At 35.5% G+C, this 24,954-nt stretch overlaps 1 protein-coding gene across 1 annotated transcript; it reads left to right on the forward strand.

Moving 5' to 3' along the window:
- Positions 1-1,774: 1,774 nt before the first annotated feature.
- atp6ap1a (ATPase H+ transporting accessory protein 1a) lies at positions 1,775-24,415 on the forward strand. Its single transcript, XM_039774227.1, has 10 exons — positions 1,775-1,936; positions 3,613-3,739; positions 10,580-10,654; positions 12,001-12,194; positions 17,584-17,624; positions 19,236-19,321; positions 19,778-20,043; positions 21,254-21,304; positions 21,560-21,797; positions 21,891-24,415. Exons 1-10 carry the CDS (start codon positions 1,818-1,820, stop codon positions 22,098-22,100), a joined length of 1,407 nt encoding a protein of 468 aa, XP_039630161.1. The 5' UTR covers positions 1,775-1,817; the 3' UTR covers positions 22,101-24,415.
- Positions 24,416-24,954: the final 539 nt, after the last annotated feature.

Genomic DNA, 24,954 nt, shown 5'->3' on the forward strand with positions numbered 1-24,954 from the left:
ATCATGACTGCCTACCACCTCAGAGTTTTCAAAGTTCACCATCCAGTTCTACAAAGTACTGGAAATGGTTTGACATTTCCAATAGTGGGGTTAATGCCTCAGAACAGAGTGCATTATTTACCTGTGTCTACATGACTTAGCTAGTTCTACCTCAATGGTGTAGTGGTTAAGGTTTTGGACCTTAAAACTTGAGGTTTTGGGTTCAAATCCACCTACTGACATTGTGTGACCTTAGACAAGTAATTTTACATGGCTATGGTCCAATTGGAAAACTAAAAAAAAATATAACCAATTGTATCATAAATGGTGTAAGCTTCCCTGGATAAAGGCACCGCCTAATAAGTAAATGCCAACTCAAAAAAGACTAATTCATCCAAGCTACACAACAAAAGCTCCAACATCAAATAGAACCTGCATTAAATTGACTTCATTATCAAAATTTGTATTAGTAAATTTATCAGTTCTATTTTTATTAAAGTGTAAATTATTTAAATTACATTATTTAAAAATGTAAATACTGGTTTAAATGAACTATTTCAGTTATTTAACACCTGTAATATGCTCATTCCTTGACTGCCAGTGTCTTTATTTATAATTGTTTTCTCTTTCCCCCAATTGTCTACCTAGGTGACTGCTTTCCTAACACGATGCCTCTTTTTAGTTTCACACCCGGTTCTGCCAAAATGTCCCTCGTTATGAATGAATATTTATGCTCTCGGTCTTAAACCAGCCTTTCCCTATAACTGATGTGTAGTGCTTCATCTAAATATTATTTTTACACCCTAATTCCATCTCACAAAGGGAAAGTGCCCGTTCTTATTAGTCTTTAGGAGGCTTGTTATGTCTAGCTGTCCTAAAGTTTCTTACTGTTTGCGCTTCTCCTCGTCCCCAACAAGCTACAAAATCTGAACCCAATTCTCTGTTCAGGATACAGTGGAGAAAAAAATTATAATAATAAAAGCAAAAACATTTCAGGGGAACATTGGTCTGGACAAACGAAACAATACGGTAACCTGCTGTGACCCGCTTTATTTTCTTTGATTTTTGTTTTGCGTTTTATTTAATTGCAAACATTACATATTGCGGTTGAATGTTGTTTGAATTCGGGAGAGAAAAAAAATATACTGTATATTATAACAGTACCTGCACTTGCGTTAGTAATGAGCCCTGCATATTGTAATGAGCTTTCTGTGCCATTAGAGGGCCCATACGGCGCTTCAGCCTGGTGATCTATGGAGTCTGTGATGTGTAACCGGTAGTCGAGGCAAACCATTGCTCCGTGAGAGGGTGCCACTGTCCTGCGATACTGTCCCCTCAGTGTGTGCCAGTAACAATATTGTACACTCTGTTGTCTACCTTCTGATAAGAATATTCTGTAAGGTTTTCCACCTGCAAAGAAGCAGGGCGGCGTACAACTAGAGTCCCACCATCTGGTGTAGAATGGTAAATCATAAAAAATGAGAGAGACGATTGTAAAAGTGTCTACTAATAACCGTTATATGAACCCGTAGCGTTTAAAATTTGCTTCTCAGTTACATCGCATATATAGAATTCCCCCATTGCAATTCAAATATATAAGATTACCAAAAGCAATATAGTATTTAAATACTGTATTGCGATAACTACTTCCGTAGTTAACTGTCACGCCTGTAGAGAACCAATGAACGCATTTTGGAGGCGAGTACCTTAAAATTGTGCTTGTTTCTCATAGCCAATCCTCGTCCTCAGCGTTTTAGATGTGGCATGTGACTGGGTCATGTGACTGTCTCGAGTCATCCGTATTGAGGAAGATAGTCACTGCAGGGGAGAAACTGAAGATGGCGAAAATGGAGCTGGGATGTCACTTGGGGATGGGTTTATTTAGCCTTTTATTTGGACTCTTTGGTTTGAGCTGTTGTACTGATCAAGTTCCCGTACTTATCTGGTCCACAGAAAGGTAAGAGTGATTAAAAATGCATTCTTGTTGAGGTTTCCCCTTGTCATGTATTTTCTGCCTGTATCCTTTACTGCATGCTTGTCATTCAGACATTTTTTAGGATCTAAAACGTCGTTAGTTGGTCTTCTAAAATACAAAACGTTACGTAATGGTAGTTCAATGTTTATGCAATTATTGTAACTGCAGGGGATAGTACCATTTTCATCACAAAATTGCACAATTTACTCGCATTCGCGAGTACTTCGTATCTATATATTTCAGCCGGGGAGTAAATTACATTTTAGGATCCAGTTGTGAACGTATCCGAGTACTAGGGTTTTAACTCTTTTCCCCCGGTTTCCTGTGCAGCAGTTTCCATGTAAAGTGTTTTTTTTTTCCTGGTCGTTTCCTAATAAATCCATTAAGTTGACTGATCTTTCAGGGTTTTCTTTTCCCGTTGGGTCGAGCCAGCCGCCACCGTAGCAACAATAAAGAGTACCACACTAAGAATAAAGGTTTTCGAATTCGTTTTCATGAGAACAGAAATTAATTTTGTTTAAAACATTAAATGAATCAAAATACCCACCTGTTTAGCCCTTTTCAAACTAACAACTACAAAACGAATTTATAATAACGATGTCGTTTTCTCCGTTTCCCTCGTCACGCCTGCAGAATAATCTAAAAGCATCCATTCTCCTCCAAGATATAACAGGAAAGGTATAGTTTTTGACTGCACTTCATAACAGGGTGCTTTACAAATAAACAAGATTGTTTTGTCAGATGCATACACGCTTGTTAAATACGGTTAAAGCTAGGGAAGTAGAACAAAAGTACAGTTCGCGAACAGTCAAATTAACTTTGGGGGGAAACTAGACATCAAGAACAGATCCATGGTGGAAACCTTAAAATCAGCTTTATCAAATGACCGAGTGCTCAGTGAAATACAACCGAGAACCAGCCTTAGAGGCTTATTACTAAATTTGATAAATGAGAGCAGACCATTCAGTCCATAGCTGAGCTGTCCTGATATCTCATGCAGATATATTTTTAAAAGTTGTCAAGGTTTCTGCTTCATCTAAATGTTTCAGTAGTTTGTTCCAAATTCCCTCAACTCTTTGCATAATTAAGTGCTTCCTGGCTCAACGTGGTTCACTCTTTAAGCTGAAATAATACCGCTGGAAATAAGGTGGGAAGGCAAGTGTTCATTTCTTTTATATAATAAAACAAAGGTTATACAGTTTTGTTCTGATGCTTAGACTCCAACAAATCACCATAATCCCACAGTAAATTATTTTGAAATGCTTCAATGTGCAATTTCATTCTTTAATTATTTGTTACAGAGAAAAAAGTCCGATCACCAGCATGAATTTTCCTTTAGCAAAGTAAACCCACTTTCACATTATAATGTGCTCTGCTTAAGTCTTATCACACTCATTTAAGGTTTAGCTTATATTGGGTGAAAATTACTTTTTTTTTCTTTCTTCCACTGAAGGTGTTTAAATCAAATTTTACCCCTGACTTGTCTACATAGGTTTTAGTCAGGCAGCATGGCTTTGTAGCACCATGTGATCCTTAGCGTGCATGTGAAGCTCTCCTGGAGAAATCTGCAACAGTTATGCTGTACGTGCATTAGCCTTTGATCTGGATTTCAATGTGAAATGTACAAAATAATAACGAAGTTTCATTATTTCTTTCAGCTCGCTGTGGCAATCACAAGACACCCCTAGTGTGGGACATGTGGTGTCCGGCTCCCAGCTTCTTTCTTACCTGAACTGTGCATTCAATAATGGGCCACACAGTGTGCTACTGTTCCTACAAGACAAGGTACTTGATGTCAAATAAAAACTTGACAGTGTCATTTGGCACTTAAACTTTAGCTTCACATAAACGTATAGATTATGGGTAAAAGTATAATTCAAAAATTGAAGGCCTGGTTTTCTTGCTAAGTTATTTTGATAAAAGTAACATTACAAATGAATTTATTGATTTGTTTAAAATTCTATCATCCAGTAATAAGAAGCACTGTATATTTCAGGTACAATATGCACATATTTGGCAGCTGCCTATACCCATGTTTGCGTTTTTGGCATTTTGGGTAATGGCTTCTTGGGGGGAATGGTGAATCTTACGTATTTGAATATGCTGTGCTTTGAATAACTGAAATAGCTCTGGCTCAAAATTAAAATCAGTTCAGAGGAGGAGGTGTTAAAAATGACTGTCAAATTATGCTTCTTGTACTAAATCTCTAGTTATCTACTTGTATTTTGTAATATAATAAAGTTGCTAATTCTAGTCTGCGAGAGCAGTAGTAAGCATTTCCACATTCTGTTTTATGGGAAATGCTTACACAATACAATGTTTGAGAAAAAAATGTATTAAAGCTTGTTTAACTTCTGTTTCTCGTCTAAAGATTGTTTTTATGTTTTCATCAAGTGCATTTCACTCTTGTTTTATTATTGATGGATTGTTTGGCTGTGCTGGTGTTAATGTACGGTGAAGTTTTTCCCTAACCTGCCCAGCAAACAGTTTCTTTGAGTTTTGGATGTTCCTGTAGAGTACATGCAAATAAGTAAATTCATTATTATTTACTATTTATGCAGTCCTAGCAACATATTAATAAAACAGATAGTCTGTGCGTAGTTATTAATTCTTTTAATTGATATTCATTGGAGTCTTTACTAGTAGATATCAATTAAAGAGATAATTAGGATTAAATGGGGTTCAGAATGTTATGTTCTGTTATCAATTATAACTCTTTGAACATATTTCACTGGTGCTGATATTATACAGTGGTTCTTGCCAGCTATTCGTGGTAAATTTGCCATTGATAATACACATTTTAGGATTTGGGTTGGGTTGAGTCTTTTAACTTGTCTTGGGCACATACAGTGGCTCTTCCAATTTCAGTTAACCACTTTATCCCAGTGTGGAGATATTCTTTTTCCCATATCTCTGCATATCTTGATGATTTTTTTTTTTTTTTGCACTTTGTCGCCCATGATGATGCCTGCGTTTTTCCATTTAGACCGGGACAGTTTTCATCTCCTCATAGCTGGTTTAAGAATTTTGGTATTTTACAGAACCTTGAATCATCCCAGTTCTCCTAACTGTAAATAGGATTTTTTCCTACCTGTCATTTGAGGGGATGTGGAGCACTGTCAGAGGTTTTGCTTCTGGAAAAAGTTATGAGTAAACACAATTTGAACTGTTAACTTGAATAAAGGAAAAACTCCAATGTACAAAGCCTATGGAAAATATTCAGAGATTTAATGAGTAGCAATAAAGAATAGGGATACATAATACAAAATACCGTGTCATCAGCACAGAGAGAGATGCCTTTTTTGTTTAGACTCTTCACTAGTAATTAATTTTACTTCTGCATGTTATGGGTTGAATAACCATTGCAATAGTAACATTTGGATAAAATGTTGATGGCAATAGATAGCCCTGTCTGGTTTTGTATTGCAATTTATACAGTTTATGTGAACAGAGCCAACTGGATTGGAATATGAAAATTTGATGCAGATACATATGCTGATCCAATTTTTTGTAGTACAGGGAACAGACCGTCCCCATTCAACTTTATCAAAACTACTTTCTGCAAGCAGAGATTATAGGACCTCTCAAAACTCGGATACTGCAGACGTATGTATTCAATTTAACAGCTGCTTACATTTTTAATAAGTTCATTTTGATTATGTGATGTTTTAAGAAAGGGAGCACTTTCCCTTTTCTTTTAGTTCAAATCTTTGCCAGGGTCCTAAAGAAATACTCCACACAAAAATGGTGTTTTATTTACGTGTAACTTACCACATGTAGTTTATAGTGATGGCTGAAAAAAAATATAATCTTGTGTTTTCATGCAGAACAAAACTGAAGTTTTTGATACAATGCACTGTAAGTCTGTGGTAAGCATAACATTTATGGTCCTATAATTCACATGTATTCCTTCAGTCGTATTCGCACAGCGCCCCAAGCACATGATTTTTTACTAAAAAATTGTTAAATAAATCACTATCATGAACTAAAACGAAATGTGAACTGGAATTTGATTTGTGGACTTTTCTCCTGTCATTGCGTTTACTTTCATATCCACAACTGGAGTACCTTGGAATTATCTCGTGGCAGGCTGTGAAACAAATTGAACTTCTACTTCTTGAATGATCTTGGAAATGCATAAGTCCAAGTGTATTCACTTCCTGATAATGTTACTATTTGCTTTCTTAACGTTTAGTTTTTAGCTGTTCATGTCTGTCTGTGAACTTTGCATTACTGATGTCACCTGAAACACAGTGTTAGCCAGTGAGTAAGCTGCTACTGGACTAGACTCGTGGCCAGGGGGTGGTTTTTATACCCTGACTACAAAGAACGTGTTGTGAGGAACATATAAACAACTAGCAACTACTATTTTTGTTGGAGTATTCCTTTAACTTCATTAATTAGTAGTGAGATTGGATACATACTCGAGTTAGTTTTCTTTCTTTCTTTTTCTTATTGATGAAATCATTGATATAAGTGTCACTTTCTTTACACTTAGATGGGTAGAAAATCTTATTATTAAATATGTTAATAATTGGTGTACACTAACTTTAGTTTCAATTTATTGTTAATTTCTGCAGTACATTCTGAATTCTTTGTTTTTTTTTTTTTTGTTGAAAGTACCATTTTGTAGAACATGGTACTGGACAGTTTTTTGTGTTTTCTTGTTAATTTTATTTACAAATATTAATAATTAGTTTTGCTGTTTTTCAGATTTCCCATTTTTTATTTGAGGCATGTACAATGTTTTATTACATCAGATTCTTTGTTTATGGGGTACACCCACAGATATCTCTTCAAATGTGTTAAGATCTGTGAAAACCTCCAAACCTAACTTAGTGCCAATATTATATTGATAAAATCTTAATCAACTTCTAATTATAGATAATAGATTTATTATGAATTGGATCAGTGGAGGTAGGTAGAGTTCAGAGATAACAATGATGTCATTGCTGCATAATTTTAAAGATGACAGTAAACTATCAGTAATAGTAATTAGACAAAATTTTGTTGTATTGATTTGCAATACAAAATACTTCCAATATAAAATGTTGTCTTGTATCGTATATTATCACATGAAACACAAAGGCAAGCAATAATGTCTTTCATTGTAGACATTGTTAACCAGATTACAGTTAAGGATTTTGCTGTTTGCTCATCTCGCTTGCTCTCTGTTCACCTCGATATGCCTTTGCTTGTAACATGCTATAGCCACAGGTAAGAGCATCTACAAGATCAATTTTGGGTGATCCTGTTTTTACTTGAAATAGTCTGTTTCAGTATTTCAAAAATCAATAAATTTATGTTAATGAGTTGAGCGTACAGGACAATCTCAGGGAGCTGTGTTGTGGGTTATGCATTAAAAGTGACTTGCCTTGTGTAGTCAAATTACTTTTTAAAGTAGCAAGTAACCTAACATAATACATATTGATTTTATGAGGTACAAATTCCTAAATATTATCATTAAGTATTATTCCAGCAGCAGTTCCTTAGAATTTTTTTGTACTATTTTTCAGCTCCTTTTCAGGGCTTAATTGCCCAGCCAAGCAGAAAAGTGTGCTGCATGCAATCCTGTAACAAATATATTAATAAGGTGTCAGTTTATTTGTCTGTTATTTACTTCACAGCACCTGATGAACTAAACACTTGTATACAACACTAGAAAATTACCACATGCTCCATGCTTGTTTTTGGATTTTATGATAGCCCATTCTAACATTTAACACTTTTGTTTCCCTTCTTTTATGCAATTTAATAACGTTGCGTAATATATATATATATATATATATATATATATAAGTTAGAACTCCAGAAGTGTACATGCTCATGTAAATGCGGATTTTTAAGAAACAAAGTTTCTGCCTTAACCTGGGTTACTCAGCTTATCCTATTTTTTTGCCTGCATGTAAATGCATTGGTTGAAAAACAAGGAGCTGCACTTTGGCAGAACATTTATACACTGTATTATAATGTGAAAGTTATTGATGCAGAAAATGAACATTGCTGTATCTGAATATGGGCTTGGACTGCAGGTTTAGTGATATGCATACAAACTTAATTTAGTCAGTCGCATCCTCAAATGTGTACAGTGAATTGCAAAATTGTTTAATAAATGCACCATTGCATCAACAGGCTTGTTTTCAATTGGAATTCTTTTGGGACCAGCAGAACTTGGACCAGCGAGCTGTACTTACTGCTGGTCCCATAAGCTGTGGATGTAAGAATACCAGCTTAAGACTGGTGTTACTGTCAACAGCAGTCCTTTAGCATGGTAGAGAGAGGGAGAAAGCAGCCAAAGTAACAAAGTTTGACTTTCTGGTCAAATCACACGTCTGTCACTGCTACATCTGTACCCAGTGAATGTGTCAGTATTTCAATTATATGAGATGTTGTCACAGTGGTGAGGTCTTGGCTTGATTAGAGTGATGACATTCTCATTTCACTTAAAGGGAAATACAACATTTTAAGTTCTTCACAAATCCAGTTCGGTCCAACAGCTAATAGGTCAGTTAGGCATTTAAAAAGGAAATAAAAAGAAGCCATTGTTGAGCAGTGTTTAATGTTAACTCAGAAAAAAGGTACATTTAGATTTGGATATTGTACCACTTCAGTAACATTCTATTATATTATACAGTAGGTGTATAGGGTCATTATTTCATGTGTATAAAGTACAATAAAATTCATGCTTATTACCTGATTAACATGCAACATATCTTATGTTACTGATATTTTATTTCAGTTTATTTAGAGAAATGGATAGAAGAGTCATGTAAAGTTTTAATTTATTTTAATTTTAAAGGTAAATGTTCAACATATAGTGGTGTTAATATTTTACATGGAACTTTATTTTAATTATTATATTTTTAATATGCAAGCTCAATGAAAATAATTGTTGCTTTGTTTGCTTTCTGTAAACGTGATGCAAGTTAGTTTAATGACTCTAAACTGTGCCGATATGAGTCTGGCCATTAACAGACTTGACCCACCCCGGGTTTGTTTCTGTTTTGTGTGTGATGCTAATGGCAGATTATGTGACCCTGAACCAGATAAGTTTAAGAAAATGAATGGAATGAAGAATTCTTGTTTCAGTGTACCAAGAGATGGTTGATCATGTGTTTGCCTCAAATAGTATTTCAGCCACATGTGTGTGACTCATGATGTTTTTCCAGACAGTATTTTTTTTCTTCTTGCAGTAAATGTCCACCGGTTATATTTGTAGACACATAATCATATTGGGGAGGGCACTGGGTGCTGTTATACTTGTAACATAGGCAGGAAGTGAGCAAAGAAACTTCCACTAATCCAGAAAACTCTGCATTGCGTTAAACATCCTGATTTTGTAAACCTAGTTCCTTTAGGAAAGCCGTGCTTGCTTGAAGAGTGGTGTTCTCTAGCTTTCGATTTAAAATTAATTGTATTCTAGTTTTTGCAAAGTGTATTTCATTAATATGGTTATTGCTCTATCTTGATGCAGAATAATATAAAGTACAGAAACTTAAGTTGCTGTTAATTGATTTTTTCAAAGAAAGTATGTGTTAACACAGGATGATGATTTAACTAGGTGAGTGATGTCAGACTTGGATCCTGAAGAGCTGCAACCCCTGCAGCTTTACATTATTAATTATTACTGCTAATGGAACATACTTTTTTTTGCCTTAAGTTTAATTGACTTGCTTTTTAATATTCATCACTCCTAAATGTTTGTTTTATCCTTGACCAGTAGCCAAACAGTATTGAAATCCAAAATGACCCAAAAAATGAACATCTAACACTGGGTTTCCAACTTGCTTCTTGAAGGCCACCATTCTCACTCCAGTCAGTTCTTTAATTAGAAGCCAACCCTCGCTGTTATTGAAAAACATTCGTTAATTCTATGTCTTTTTAATGAAAAACCTTAAGCTGCTACAGCCCTCCCAGATCTAAATTTGACTCTCCCATCTTTGTCTCCTGCCTTTTTGTCTAATTTCCTTTAATATCAATTCTTAGATTTTACATGATCTCTCCAGTTCTTTACTTCAGTATGTCCAGTTGCCCAGAAACCTGTAATTTATAAAAGTAATATTTTAGATGTTACACGCACCTTTAAAAGACTCTGCCCAATAAAAAATCCTTATTATTCTTTTAAATTTAAAATAAAGCATAAAAAGTATCATATGATTACAAATATTATTTGTAGTTTTGCCAGCTAATATTTCAAAGGTACAGGACTATGTTGCTTACAGAAGATACTGTTGAATAATTTTGTGTATTTTTTGTTAAGAAAAATCCTATCAAGTCATGTGAAAGATGTCCATTTTTGAAACAAGAGTACGCACAAAGTTTCGAAAGTAGGTCAGAATCACCTTTTCTGCATACCCATTTGGTTTTGGGTTGTGTTTGTTGTGGATAGATGGGTGTGTTTGTTCTGACCAACTGCATAGCCAAATCTATGATTTAACATTGATTCAGGAAGAAGTTTGAGTAGATTTTATAATGGTCAGTATTTCATGTTGTTTTCCAGGCAGGAAAAAAATCTTTGACTAGCTGGAGCTGGCCTACATTCTATATGTTGTGCACACCTGTTATTAAAAAAGTCTTCGAACAAAATGATATGTTTCTATAATACATGCATTCTCTGTTATCCAGCTGAGCCTTGATGACTTTACAGTGTACGGAGGGGCATTTGGAAATCAACAAGACAATGCATTTCCCAACCTAGAGGTAAGCAAATGCTGAAAATAAAGGGTAAAATCATGTTTTCCCATGTCAGTTTAATTGAAAAATAGATAATGGTTGTGCTATTATTTACACATGAATTCCTCTTTTGAGCAACAGTTTCCTGATGTTTCAAAATACATCAAGTTGTCTAATCCATTATTAAACCATTAGTCACTAGAGTGTTTCATTTTGTCTGGCATTAAAAGCAGAAGTAGTTGCTGGTGGTTAAGACATCCTCCTATATATAGGAATTAACAGTGTTACCCACTAGCTAATGTGATAGTTACTATAGTGCATTTTGTAATTCTGTTGGAATCAAATGGTATCCTTAGTGAAGTTATTTCTGACAGTTCTATTGCAGCTATAGGGATCTTTTTCTGTGGTTATAACTAGCTAGCTATGTTACCTTTTAGGATGTATTAGCTTTCTTTTACCAGCTCATTGATTTTAATATTTGTTTTGTAATGCGCACATGTTCTTTCTACCGTTTATGAGTCATAGCCAACATAGATGGAAGCAATAATCCAATCTCTAAAATTTTATTTTAATTAACTGTTTCCATATTTAGTGTGCATTGTTTTCAGTAACTCCTCTCAATTGTGTTTACCTGTCATGGGACCTGTAATAATTTAATATGTACCTGGTTCTTCCACAGAAACGCTATTAATGTCAATAGGTGCGTGAAATTCTCCAAAGCCTCCTTATTTCCACAAGCACCTCCTATGTTTGGCTGGTTAGCAGGCAGTGTGGTGTAGTGGTTAAGGCATTGGACCGCATACCCTGAGGTTGTGGGTTTGAATCCTGCTACTGACACTGTGTGACCATGAGCAGAACTAAAAGAAATGAAATTTGTATCATAAATATAAGTCGCCTTGACATCGGCCAAATCATTAATGTAATGGTTTTTTGCGGAGCAGTTGTTGTTATTACACCATTCACAGTCAGAAGTTTAGCCTCCTCTCTATGAACTTCTTCAAAAACTTGATAACCAAGTTGTTGTCATGTTTGGAAAAGAGCAGGGGGCTTACCACACAGCGCTAAGAGAGTCTGGTGTTCTAAGTGTTACTGTTAGATGTGAATCTCCCTAAGCCTGATAGTCTGAGATGTACAAGTCAGGGAGCCCTATTTCAAGTTTCATAGAGTGATATTCAGTCCAAAAATCAGAAGAGATTAAGGTGTTGCTGATAATAAATAAATTTGATTAACAGCATTTAAACACTTTTTTTCTGTGTAGTGGACAGATACTGTTAAATGCTACATTGCTCAAGGATTAAAACTGTGAAATATCTGATGCTTTTTCAAATGTACATGTGGTCTATTTTGTGGTGCATTTATTTTTAATTTTTCAGAATGCTTTAGAGTCCGCACTGTCCACACTTGTTTTACCATCAGTGGATTGGCAAGCATCAAGTGCTTTGCCAGCCTTGCTACAGGAGAAGTTGGCTACCAGCCCTCTTTATATCGAGCCATCAACCCTAAGTCAGCTGCGACTTAATGAAACTATTGCATCTCTACTAGTGCTTCGTCTTCCTTATAGTACAAGGTAATTGGATGTTCAACCTGATAATAAGAAGAATAGTATTTAATATTTAACAGGAAGAAAGTTACGGTGTACAGATCCTGTGATTCTTTTATCCTCACTGGCAATTCACATGGTGTGAATTTATTTTTACCAGGGCATAGATAATGGATGTTAAAATTAATAATGTAATTGATGTTCAATAATTGGTTGGCTATACCAGGATCTCAGCATTTCTAAAAACATGGAGAAAAATATGAAAAATCCAAAAGTATGAAGTTCCTATACCATTTGCACGCCTTTTTTTTTATTGGTTTACCATGTACCCAGGAGTTCAGTTTAAGTATACGAAATACAATAAACTACAGAACCTTTAAAAGTTTTCCACTCTTAATTTTCTTTATATTTGATTGCCTCTGGTTTTTCGATTTGAAATTGATTCATTTAGATGGTGTCCTCTGTGATCTGCAAAATTTTGAGCACCCTGTCAAACTGAAAATATATTGGTATAATTTTTCACAAAATGAAAATGTTTATGACTATTACAAGTTGCTTATCTGTCAAATATTAAATCAATATAGAGTACAGTTTGCTGAGATGTTCTGTCTGTATAAGAGAGTTAGCTGGTCCCATCCCTCTCCCGACCACTTTTTAACAATGCAAAAACTGTTTCAGCTTAAATTTGAAATATTTAGCAGTTTAAGTGTGCATTATTTAATCTGCTTTGCTTGTTTAAAATAATCACTGTTTACCCTCTCTGGTTCAATTTATTTATATACTGTTAATGGATTCTTATATTGTGCATCTCCCTTTACATGCTGCTTGCATATTTAGCTAATATTTGACTAAAAAGAGAAAGATGAATAAGGCACAAGATAGAGAAACTCTCATTAAAATGCATCTGTATGAGAGAAATCTGAAAATGATGAAAATGTTCCCCATGGAGGTATAATAATCTAAATCACACTAGCATAGTAGTGCGAGTTGTATAATGTGGTGTATTTAAATGAAGACCATAGGAGTCCCTGCTTAGTCCGGTTAGTTCCATTGGAGATCATACTTTCTGCTCATCACTATTCCCCTAATATCTTGGCAAAGCTAAAGTTCTAGAAGGACTAAACAAATTGTGCTATATTACAATAAGTAGAGTTTTATTAAAAAAGATTAAAGGTGGTAAGTTAAAAACTGAAAAAGATGACTTTGCAGTAGTTTTTGTTTACTGTTTTGTTTTAGGGATGAGACCATAGAGTAAGAATTTGTGACTTGTGTGTTAAATTTCACAGTCCAATGCGGACCTGAGCATTGTGTAGCCCCTGGGCTACATCTGTCACTTTAGCAGTCCCTGACCAGCCTGCATTAGGCCAGTGGGAAATTAGGAATCACACGTGATATTTGCCCATCATGCATGTTATGGTGCATGCAATACAACAGCATTGTTTCTTACTTTGAAGGCGACTATATACAGTGGTGTGAAAAACTATTTGCCCCCTTCCTGATTTCTTATTCTTTTGCATGTTTGTCACACAAAATGTTTCTGATCATCAAACACATTTAACCATTAGTCAAATATAACACAAGTAAACACAAAATGCAGTTTTTAAATGATGGTGTTTATTATTTAGGGAGAAAAAAAATCCAAACCTACATGGCCCTGTGTGAAAAAGTAATTGCCCCTTGTTAAAAATAACCTAACTGTGGTGTATCACACCTGAGTTCAATTTCCGTAGCCACCCCCAGGCCTGATTACTGCCACACCTGTTTCAATCAAGAAATCACTTAAATAGGAGCTGCCTGACACAGAGAAGTAGATCAAAAGCACCTCAAAAGCTAGACATCATGCCAAGATCCAAAGAAATTCAGGAACAAATGAGAACAGAAGTAATTGAGATCTATCAGTCTGGTAAAGGTTATAAAGCCATTTCTAAAGCTTTGGGACTCCAGCGAACCACAGTGAGAGCCATTATCCACAAATGGCAAAAACATGGAACAGTGGTGAACCTTCTTAGGAGTGGCCGGCCGACCAAAATTACCCCAAGAGCGCAGAGACGACTCATCCGAGAGGTCACAAAAGACCCCAGGACAACGTCTAAAGAACTGCAGGCCTCACTTGCCTCAATTAAGGTCAGTGTTCACGACTCCACCATAAGAAAGAAACTGGGCAAAAACGGCCTGCATGGCAGATTTCCAAGACACAAACCACTGTTAAGCAAAAAGAACATTAGGGCTCGTCTCAATTTTGCTCAGAAACATCTCAATGATTGCCAAGACTTTTAGGAAAATACCTTGTGGACTGATGAGACAAAAGTTGAACTTTTTGGAAGGCAAATGTCCGTTACATCTGGCGTAAAAGGAACACAGCATTTCAGAAAAGAACATCATACCAACAGTAAAATATGGTGGTGGTAGTGTGGTGGTCTGGGGTTGTTTTGCTGCTTCAGGACCTGGAAGGCTTGCTGTGATAGATGGAACCATGAATTCTACTGTCTACCAAAAAATCCTGAAGGAGAATGTCCGGCCATCTGTTCAACTCAAGCTGAAGCGATCTTGGGTGCTGCAACAGGACAATGACCCAAAACACACCAGCAAATCCACCTCTGAATGGCTGAAGAAAAACAAAATGAAGACTTTGGAGTGGCCTAGTCAAAGTCCTGACCTGAATCCAATTGAGATGCTATGGCATGACCTTAAAAAGGCGGTTCATGCTAGAAAACCCTCAAATAAAGCTGAATTACAACAATTCTGCAAAGATGAGTGGGCCAAAATTCCTCCAGAGTGCTGTAAAAGTCTCATTGCAAGTTATCGCAAACGCTTGATTGCAGTTATTGCTGCTAAGGGTGGCAACCAGTTATTAGGTTCAGGGGCAATTACTTTTTCACACAGGGCCATGTAGGTTTGGATTTTTTCTCCTAAATAATAAAACCATCATTTAAAAACTGCATTTTGTGTTTACTTGTGTTATATTTGACTAATGGTTAAATGTGTTTGATGATCAGAAACATTTTGTGTGACAAACATGCAAAAGAATAAGAAATCAGGAAGGGGGCAAATACTTTTTTACACCACTGTATATATATATTTTTTTTACATAATTAATTTACATACGTTCCTGTGTATGTATGCGCACGTGCAAGCTTATGCAACTTCACTGTAATGTTTTGCCGAACAGGCATTTTTGAGAAAATGTGAGTTAGCTGTTAGTGCTCAAAAATGTCAGGTAATGTTAAGAATGATTGATAAAGTATGTGGAGTTTTTAACTAGACGTGGACTACTGAGTATTTATTTACTGAAGTCAAAGGTAAAGCCGTGTGCTTAGTTTGTAGAGAACAGATAACTTTTTTTTAAGGATTGCAATTTCAATTGCCATTATGACATGTAAACACATAGAGAAATATAAGAACTTGATTGATATACAGTAGACCAGGCACGGACATTTGAAACTTTGCTACCTAAGCTGCAAAAGCAACATGGACTTTTTACCAAGCTTTCCACATCCATAGATGGAGCAGTCGAGACCAGTAAGCAAACGGTAAGCCATTCTCTGATAGGGAGTTTATTAAAGAGTGTTTTTGTTGGACTGTGCAGCGCTAATACAACCAGAGAAAAAAAGAAGCATTTGAGAGTGTGCCCCTCTCCTGGAAAACCTTAACGAGGAGGTCAAGGACATTGCAGGAAAGCTGGAGCTTCAGCTGCAAAACAAAGCAAACAATTTTGAGTTTTTCTCCTTGGCTCTGAATGAGAACTGTGATGTCCGTGACACAGCCCAGATGAAATTCATCTTTTTACGTGGAATAAGGAAGGACTTTGAGATTACAGAGGAGCTGGCAGCAATACAGTCAGTGAAAGAGATAACAGCAGGGGAGTGATTTGATCTTATAGGCAAACAAATGCTTTGAGCAGCTGGAACTGAAATCGGACAAAAAGACAGGTGTTAAAACCAATGGTTGTCCAAATCTGACAGGAAAAAATGTTGGACTTTTGTGTTGTGTGAAGAAAAACAATGACATCCCAGTGCTCTGATGCCAAATGTTTAGAAGATCTTGCATTTGCTACTGATGTGACTGCATTAATAAATAATCCAAATACCAAACTGCAAGGAAATTACCTGAAATGTACATCCTGAAGAAGGCTTTCATAAGGAAAATTGCAGTTTCTTTAAGCAATTTGGAGAGCAACATTCTCACACACAAGCCACCACTGAAACAAGCCACACTGCCACAGATACATATCCATGTTAGGAGCCCAGCATAGTGAGTTTTCAAGGTGATCTGAAGACTTCAAAACAGTTGAAAGTGAAATGCACATGATTTCTTCTCCCTTTACTTGCATTGTGGATAATACGCCCAGTGAAGTTCATCTCAAACTCGTTGGGCTGCAGTCTGATACACTACTGGCAGGGCACTTTTAAGTCTGTATCATTGCTGGAATTTTATTCTGTCAAAAAATTGAGTTCTCAAAAATGAGAACTTTGCACACGAGGAGGCATGCTCAGCAGATTTTGCTTCTCTTTGGATCTACCTACAAGTGTGAACAAACATTCACAGTGATGAAATTTAGCAATTCCAGATAGAGATCTTCTTTCACTGACAATAACTGCTGTCCTTTGCATATCCACCCAAGACATTCAGCCTGACTTTAGTGCACATGTGCAAGCTCAAGATACACTAGCTTTCTCTCCCTGAACAAAAAAAATATATATATACAAAAACAGATGAGGTGATTTGACTATAACAAATTGCAATAACACTTACTAGTTTATTTTTTGTATAAAGTCAATTTAGTGCTGGTCTTTGAAATACTGCGAAAACTTCAATTTTCAAAATGGTTTTTGTGAATGTTGATTAAATAGTGATACAATGTGGGTGTTTTTACTTTGCCTGTTCCACATTTTCATAGCCTAATCATAACATCTACTCTTACCAGTAGCAGCTATATAAATAAAATGCATTATTATTATTATTATTATTATTATTATTATTAAGCAAAACCATACAATTTACTGCTTTTTTATAAAGAGCTAAAATGAATCTGGAGCAGAATTGAGTTCAGCCTATTGGTCCCGCCCTCCAAAACAGTCGCAGTTTCTCATGTGGCCTCTTGGGAGAATTAATTGCCTCTTCCCCCTAGTCTAATGTGTCAATATCCTATAGCACTGTGTAGGTGTACATTTATGAACTCTACTTTTCTCTGTGATCCTGATTTGGATTGAATGAGTTGGAGAATTGGAGTGTTATGTATGGTATGTGTATCAGTGTGATTGCTGAGCAGTTTATGATCAAAGACTTAATAATGGTTAGTAAAATGTTTGAAAACTATTGTACATTCATTCAGACTCTGTAACAGCGGAAACTGCTTTTCATAAATAGTCTTATTTGGAATTAGAATAATTGCAAAAATGTTTGTTTTGCATTTTAGCATGCATCTGATGTCTGCACGAGATGTTCTTCATGGAAATGGTAGGTTTCTTCCAGCTGATTTAAATGCATGCCATGTACTTTTATGATCAAATAATCTAGTGTAGTGTTAGCAAATATATAAACTTTGTAGACTATCTTGTGAGATTTTTTTGTGTGTCATAAATTTTACTTGGCTGATTTGTTTTAAGACATAATGAAAACGTTTTGCGCCTAATACACTCCATATGCTATTTAAATATTATATGCAAGGGTTTAAGAAATCTACGAAATAAACATGTAGATTGGAGCACATAGTAACACCCCCAATGACATTACATACAATAACTTAGTTTGTTTCAAAAATACACTGTAGAGTGCAGCATTATTTTATTAGATCTTAAATATTTGGTTAAGTTCATATGGAAGGAAAGCATGGTCAGAAATACTGAAACAGTCAATCTAAAAATTTCCGAAGTGAACGGCTAGTAAAGTTCCCAGGCGTTGTTTAGGTTGTCTGTCTGCATTATACTGTATATAAAGCTGCAGAAATACATGGGGAAAAGGTGTGCAACACATTTCTGCATCCTTATATATGGTCTAACATTCATGCCAATAAACCAGTCATAACAGACTTGGGCAGCATTCTTGATAATTTTTTAGAATTTTAATTATTTTCTTGGGTAAGCCAGTTGGGAAGATAAAAGAATATTGATTTAAAGAAATGCTGCTCTTTTTCCTAGACAAGCAGAAAACTGTTGAGTCCAGTTGCCATCAGACATATTTAGGCACCTCTTGTTTTGCAGATGCTGGTTTTTACTTGTGAAACAATTCTAGCTTCAACAAAGTAGTGGAGGAGGGCATATGTTGGAAACTAATACTTCTACTGCTTTGCCTAACTGTAAAATGCAGAAGAATCCATATTTGGACCTTTTCTGCTTTGTTTTTGGCTCTCCTGTACTTCAATTTTCCATCCATTTTTATGCTTAGGTATTAATTATTGCGTCATATATGTCTTTGTGTGTGTGTGTGTGTGTATCAATCAATCAATCAACATTTATTTATATAGCACATTTTCATACAAAAAATGTAGCTCAAAGTACTTTACAAAATGAATAGAAAAATAGAAGACACAATAAAAAATAAACATAAGTCAGCATTAATTAACATAGAATAAGTAAGGTCCGATGGCCAGGGTGGACAGAAAAAACAAAAAAAAAACTCCAAAAGCTGGAGAAAAAAAATAAATTCTGTAGGGGTAAGATTGCATCACTCCACCACTGCCATTCATTCGATGCATTGCAAACAAAACCCAAAAAAAACATTTTAGTTGGTGGCCCAGAATCTCTTCTGGTTTTGCCTGGTAACTATAAATGATTGAGTTCTAGTTCATTTTGGGATGGTTAGCCTGGGAAGTTTCTGTGCAGCATTTGTGAAAGCATTTTTGATTTAGTTGCATCTCCAATGTTATTTTTAACAGCCATCAGTTAACATGTCATGCAAAAACCTATCGACTACCATTTTATTTTTTTATTATTGCTCTGAAATAATTACTTTGTGTACTTGCTTTCTCAGGTTTGTTTATTTATTTTTTGCTTAAACCAAGGTAAGACTTGCGTGATACTTTAATCCTTTTATGTTTGTCTTTTTGTATGTTTCTATTTTTCTATGAAGATGATGTCATTGGTCAGGTATTGAATATAATGAAAAGCCAGACTGTTCCATATACAGCCATCTTTACTGCCCCAAGGCCTTCAAGGGTAAGTGGCCATCTCCAGTATCGATTTCAAAGAAAAAAATTAAACTGCTTTTATATTTTCTTGTGCATTAGACAGTTGAATATAATCGTATTTGTTACATAGTCCACTTGATTTGGGATTCTCTGAAGGATTTGCTCTTACATTGAGTGCTCTAGAATAATTATTTCTCCAGCTGTATTGCAATCCTGGGATGTATTGCATTCCTGTATAGACGTGATAGCAAAGCTTTATTCAACTTTATAAAAGCACACAGCTACTTTTATTTCTAAACTACTACAGAAGCAATTTAACATTTTGTAGTACTAATGTACTGTTATTTACTGTATTTACATTTATACTTTGGAATAGCCTAGTTATCCTTGCTCTATAATAAGTACATTCTTAGAATATGTGATGTGAGTACTGTTTAAAATGTGAATCATACCTGTTTTTTTTTTTTTGTGTCCTTTTTCCAAGGTGATACGAGAAGTGTCTTTGGCCTTTGAGAATATTGGCCGTTCACTTCTGCAGGCACCAGTAAAACCTACTCCTGCCCCTTACCCTCCAGTAATGTTTAACAGAACTTCATCAGAACCATGCATCTTGCTTTGGGCGAAAGGCCTGAACTTAACCTATAACGAAAATACTCCGTCAGAGGCCCGTCTCGATCTTACTAATCGAACATTTGGTTCAGGTGCCAGTGTGTCACTTGATGGCTCTTCATGTAATCAGTCACTTGCCAGGTGAGTAAGATGGAGGTTACAGATAACCTGTTCTACAAGGCACTTCTATCAGATGTTTATTGTTGTATTGTAGCCAACTGACTTTCATATTTCCAGTTAATTGAAATTAAAACTAAAAGTTTTACAAATGTAAAAATCACGTTTAATGTAGCTTGTTCAGCTTTGTTTGTGTCATTCAAGGTTACATTATTTGTCTTGTTTTTATGGCTTAGTCATGATTCTTTTTCATTGCGAAGATCTCATTAGATTTCAGTACCATATATCACATGAATCGCCCAACTATCACTACACGGCCCTTATAAGTATTCCAGTAGAGCAGATACAGCCCCAAGATAGTTGCTGGAATTGTTGTGCTGTAAAATACCTGGCAATTGCTCTTCTGTTAACCCTACTCCTACTTCTCTCTCTCTATATCTATATCTATATCTATATCTCTCTATCTCTCTCTCTCTCTCTCTCTCTCTCTCTCTCTCTCTCTCTCTCTCTCTCTCTCTCTCTCTCTCTCTCTCTCTAACTTTAAATATCATCAATGTGAACCTAAATTGGTTACCCCATCCAATTCCCTGTCGTCTTTGTGTGTCCTGAGGGAGAAGCCAATTCATTAATGCTATCTTTCTACCCTTCCTTTCATGCTCATAAACCACAGTGCATTACATCTTTTTACTCTGTTTTCAGTTCCACCTACCTAAGCATTATTAGCCTTCATGCCAAATAATTTTCTGAACCTGTCATCCCCGTGCTCATGGAATCTCTGTTTTTGCACTAAATCATTTCTATATCATTTAAGAGTTCCTAAACTGATTTACCTTTAGTCGATAAATTTCAGACTTGAAGTGCAGTTCCAATCTCCTTTTTTTTTTTTTTTTTAAATCTGGGAACAAAATAATTAGTTTTCTGCTTAATCAAGTCATTTCTCCTCTTACAAATATTACTGTTTTCTATAGTTGTGAATAGATTTGTGGTCAAATGGCGTCCGTAACAACTTACACTTTCATTATCTCAGTTAATGAAGTGGGCCTCTAACATCAAAATCCAACTTTGATGTGGGCTGATAGTGCCTAGTGGTTAAGGAGTTTAATTTACAACCTAAAGGTGATAATAACCAGTGGTCATGTTGAATTTTTCTAATATGTTTACTGTTTTCAGTAAACAAATAATTTTCTTTATTACAGATGTATTATTAATTTTTGTTTTCTTTCAATCTTTCAAGGCTTGTCCTTAACTATGGAAACATTGCAAACTTCAGTCGTTTCAAACTTACGTAAGTGAAACAACATTTTGATGCATAGGCTGTATTTGTAGAGCACACACAAAATAAAGCAGGACTCTGTGCAGATGTTTTGAGAGATGTTGTATCAACTGCTTATTTAACAGATCACACTTTCCAAAGTTGCTCTTACATGTTTATATTATGTTCTGAATTTCAATTTTAGCACTTTTGTGAGGGTGAGTTGAGTTGGGTCATTTTTTTGCATACAGTATATGCATTGTCCATTTTTGTTGTTTCTCCTCTTAGGTTTGTAATGAGTAGCTCCTATTCTGAAGTCTCTGCTCGAGAATGGTTCAAGCTGCAGTACGTGGAAATTGACTACAACGGGACAGTAGCTACCTTCAACGGGAGTGAGCAGATCTATGCTCCACGAAACTACTCTTTTCATTGTGAATCAATTACAAGCAAATGGAACCCCTTACTGGTACCCTTTAATAACACAAACCCAGCTACACAGTGGACATTCTCTTTCTCTGAATTTCAGGTAAACTGAAGGCACTTCTTGCTTAAACCTTTCATGTTAATATTTTTTGTTGATCTTCCATGCCAATTAATTGTACTGCCCTCCTTCCTTTAGATTCAAGGTTTCAATGTAACAGGAGTGAACTTCTCATATGCAAGTGACTGTGCCACCTTCTTTACCCCTGGAATCTGGATGGGTCTTGTCACCACTCTACTGATGACTCTTATTCTTACATACGGTCTCCATATGATCATGCATCTCAAGACTATGGACCGGTTTGATGACCCTAAAGGACCTTCCATCTCTGTGCCTCAGAATGAGTAACGTTAGTTCCTTTTGCCTTCACATTTTTCAAGTGGCACATAGCAGTGGAAAGTCAATCTTAAATCTTTTCATTCTTCAATGCCCACTTTTTCTTTTTTTGTTGACCCTAAAACAGATTTTTTTTCTAATTTTATTACTTTATTTAGAAGTTATAATTTGCCATTCCTTACCCATCTTTATTTCAATTATTACATTAAACCTTGTTGTGTCAAATGGCAAACAAAAATACAACGGAAGATTTTAGATTATTTCTGTATCTTTGATAACAAGACAGTCACTGGTTAGTGTATCGTAATTAATACCATTTGTCACACAGACTTAATTTATTAGCTGCTATTTGAACATTGCAGGTTATAATTTTAAGTATTATTTGAAGTTGGTTAGCAGCTGCATTGATGGCCACTTTGAGAGTGGTTGCCTAGAACATTAGACACCTTAGTGAAAGATTGCATCTTACCTGGCTGCCCATAAGTAACCCTAATTGTCCATGTCTTTTTAAAATTTGGCACAAATGTGTTGCTTATTTGACCTGTTTGTTATAGAGTGTGTATGTGTGTGTGTATATATAGATATGTATACAAAACAAGATTAACAGGGAAAGCAACAGTTACTTTACTGCATTCCAATCTTCCAATATTAGATTTGCTCAAAGCAGCACTCTTGTATTTTTGTCTGCTGTTTGTTGCACATAATTAATTATACAATAATTAGAGTTTGGTATGTACACACAGAAGGATGTAATATGTTTTTATTTTTTTTAAACAGAAGTCTGTGAGATAAATTTGATTTAATTCAAGATATTTGAATTATTTCCATATTTTCAAGTTTAAAAATTACAGCAGTTTTCAGCCACCATTTCCACTCTCTAACAACGTGCAATAGGATCCTCAGATTAGTTGTGTTTTTTGATTCAACCACCCAGAATCAAAATGTAAATTGTTTTAATAAGAATATCTGTAACTGTTCTAGATTTAGATACTGGTAATGCCTGTGCCCCGAAAGTTTAGATTTACATTTTCAGACGTGTTTTATGTGAAATGTGAGATTCATCCATGTCTGTGTTTTTTCTGCACTATGTGAAACTAATGCAATGTTTTGAGGTGAAATCTCAGTAGTTCGCCTTGCTTAGGTTTGGCATCACTGTACATCAGAAACGTTTACAGGGGTATTCCAGAGTTGGCAGTGTCTCACAAATTGAGTTTTTGAGAAGAAAGAAGTTTCTCACATTATTGATGTTTTTGAAATGTCTTAGATTATGTAATACTATATTATTAAAGACTAGCTTTGGAGCTTCACATCTTTCTTAAAATTGTGAGAACTTCATTGAAACTTGCACATCAAGTACACAGTAGTTTCTATGTTCACTAAATCCCATGTTACATAATTATCAGACTTGTTATAATGATGTCTGACTGCAAGAACTGCAACTAAGCAAGGATTTTCTTTCTGCTTTACATAAGTTGATGAAGTTTCTTTCAATTTATATTCTTAGTTACGTTTCTAAGCATTTTGTGCCATCAAAGGACTTGGACTTGCTTCCATGTCACTACTCCAGCGTCTGTCTCATTTCAGTAGGTGCTGCAGTGGTAATGAATTCCTTTAGAAATATCCAGAGGCACAACACCATAACTTCAACTATGGAATTGTTTTCTTCTTCCTGGTCTGAACCTGAGCTTTAATTCATACGCAGTATTCTATGATTGCTAAAACAAAAAGCAGACATGAGTCAAGTGTGTTTATTGCATCAGTTTCTAAGTCTTTCTACCTTTACTAATGTAGACCACCTGTATGATAAAATATTGAATTCAGTCAAGTGTTAGGACTTAAAAGGAAATATATGTATATAAAGAAATTATAAAAGCAGAGTAAAGTTGTGCATTAAGCGCTTCTATTTATTTGTGATAGTCCTGTGTTTTTCGGACTGTGTTTGTGTTATACTTGGTGTTACTGAGATTTCTTGTGAATTATCCTACTTGCGGAAGCCTTTACAGCCCTGAATCTTAATCACATGAGGACTTGGCAAGTTCCTTTCATTTGCTGCTTCCCAGATGTTGTTAAATAACCACTTCTTCTGTTTTACACTTTGGATTAATTCACCAATTGAGCAAATAAATATAGTATTTATTTTTTATGGTATTAATTTGTTTTAAACTGGAAGGGTTTATTTTGTGATGGGCAATTATCCCCAAAAAATGGGCTGGAAAGGTTTTAAGGTAAATTATATTCACTGTACAGCAATTCTTCAATTACCTGTTTACAGAACTTAAGAAAAATAAACAAATTGTGTTCTGATTAAAGACGTTATGTAAAACTGATGCGGTGTTTCACTTACTTGATGTCAAATCCAGTTAATTACTACTCGTATGGTATTTCTTCTCTAGAAAAGAATTGTCCTAATCTCCATTTTGGTCCGTGCTTTATGATGTTTTAGTGGTTATATAAAATTGGGCCTTTTGTTTTTAAACATTACTAATTTCCAGTAATTTATTTTTCTTCCTTCCGTCTCATCTCTCTATTATATATATATAAAAAAAAAAAAAAAAATCTTGGTGGAAGGGAGACCAGGAAGATGAGATGTGATTTTCTTGGAAGACACTTAAAAGACCCGCGAGATGAAAGAGATTGGCCACAGAGTGTCTTGTGGGGACCTTAAACATAAGACTTGCAATTTGCCGTCCCACGAGACAAGTTCACAGACATCTTAGCTAGCAGTTGTTGGAATGATTTTGGCAGGCAGACATCATGTGCTCCCAGCTCTTCAAACAACGACAAGCTGAATACACCAGCAGCAGGAAGCCAGCAGATGATCCGACTTCTTCTCCTTAGCGTGCGTTCAGCCCCCCCATACCCCCCA

This window comes from Polypterus senegalus, chromosome 13, assembly GCF_016835505.1.
Source record: "Polypterus senegalus isolate Bchr_013 chromosome 13, ASM1683550v1, whole genome shotgun sequence".
Classification (NCBI taxonomy): domain Eukaryota; kingdom Metazoa; phylum Chordata; class Cladistia; order Polypteriformes; family Polypteridae; genus Polypterus; species Polypterus senegalus.

What these genes read in the sequence shown, in the direction of transcription:
- atp6ap1a (XM_039774227.1), top strand. Translation starts at nt 1,818, where the DNA reads ATGGCGAAAATGGAGCTGGGATGTCACTTGGGGATGGGTTTATTTAGC. An exon ending in ATGCATTTCCCAACCTAGAG is followed by an intron (nt 10,655 to 12,000) that starts GTAAGCAAATGC and finishes TTAATTTTTCAG; the next exon opens with AATGCTTTAGAGTCCGCACT. An exon ending in CGTCTTCCTTATAGTACAAG is followed by an intron (nt 12,195 to 17,583) that starts GTAATTGGATGT and finishes TTTGCATTTTAG; the next exon opens with CATGCATCTGATGTCTGCAC.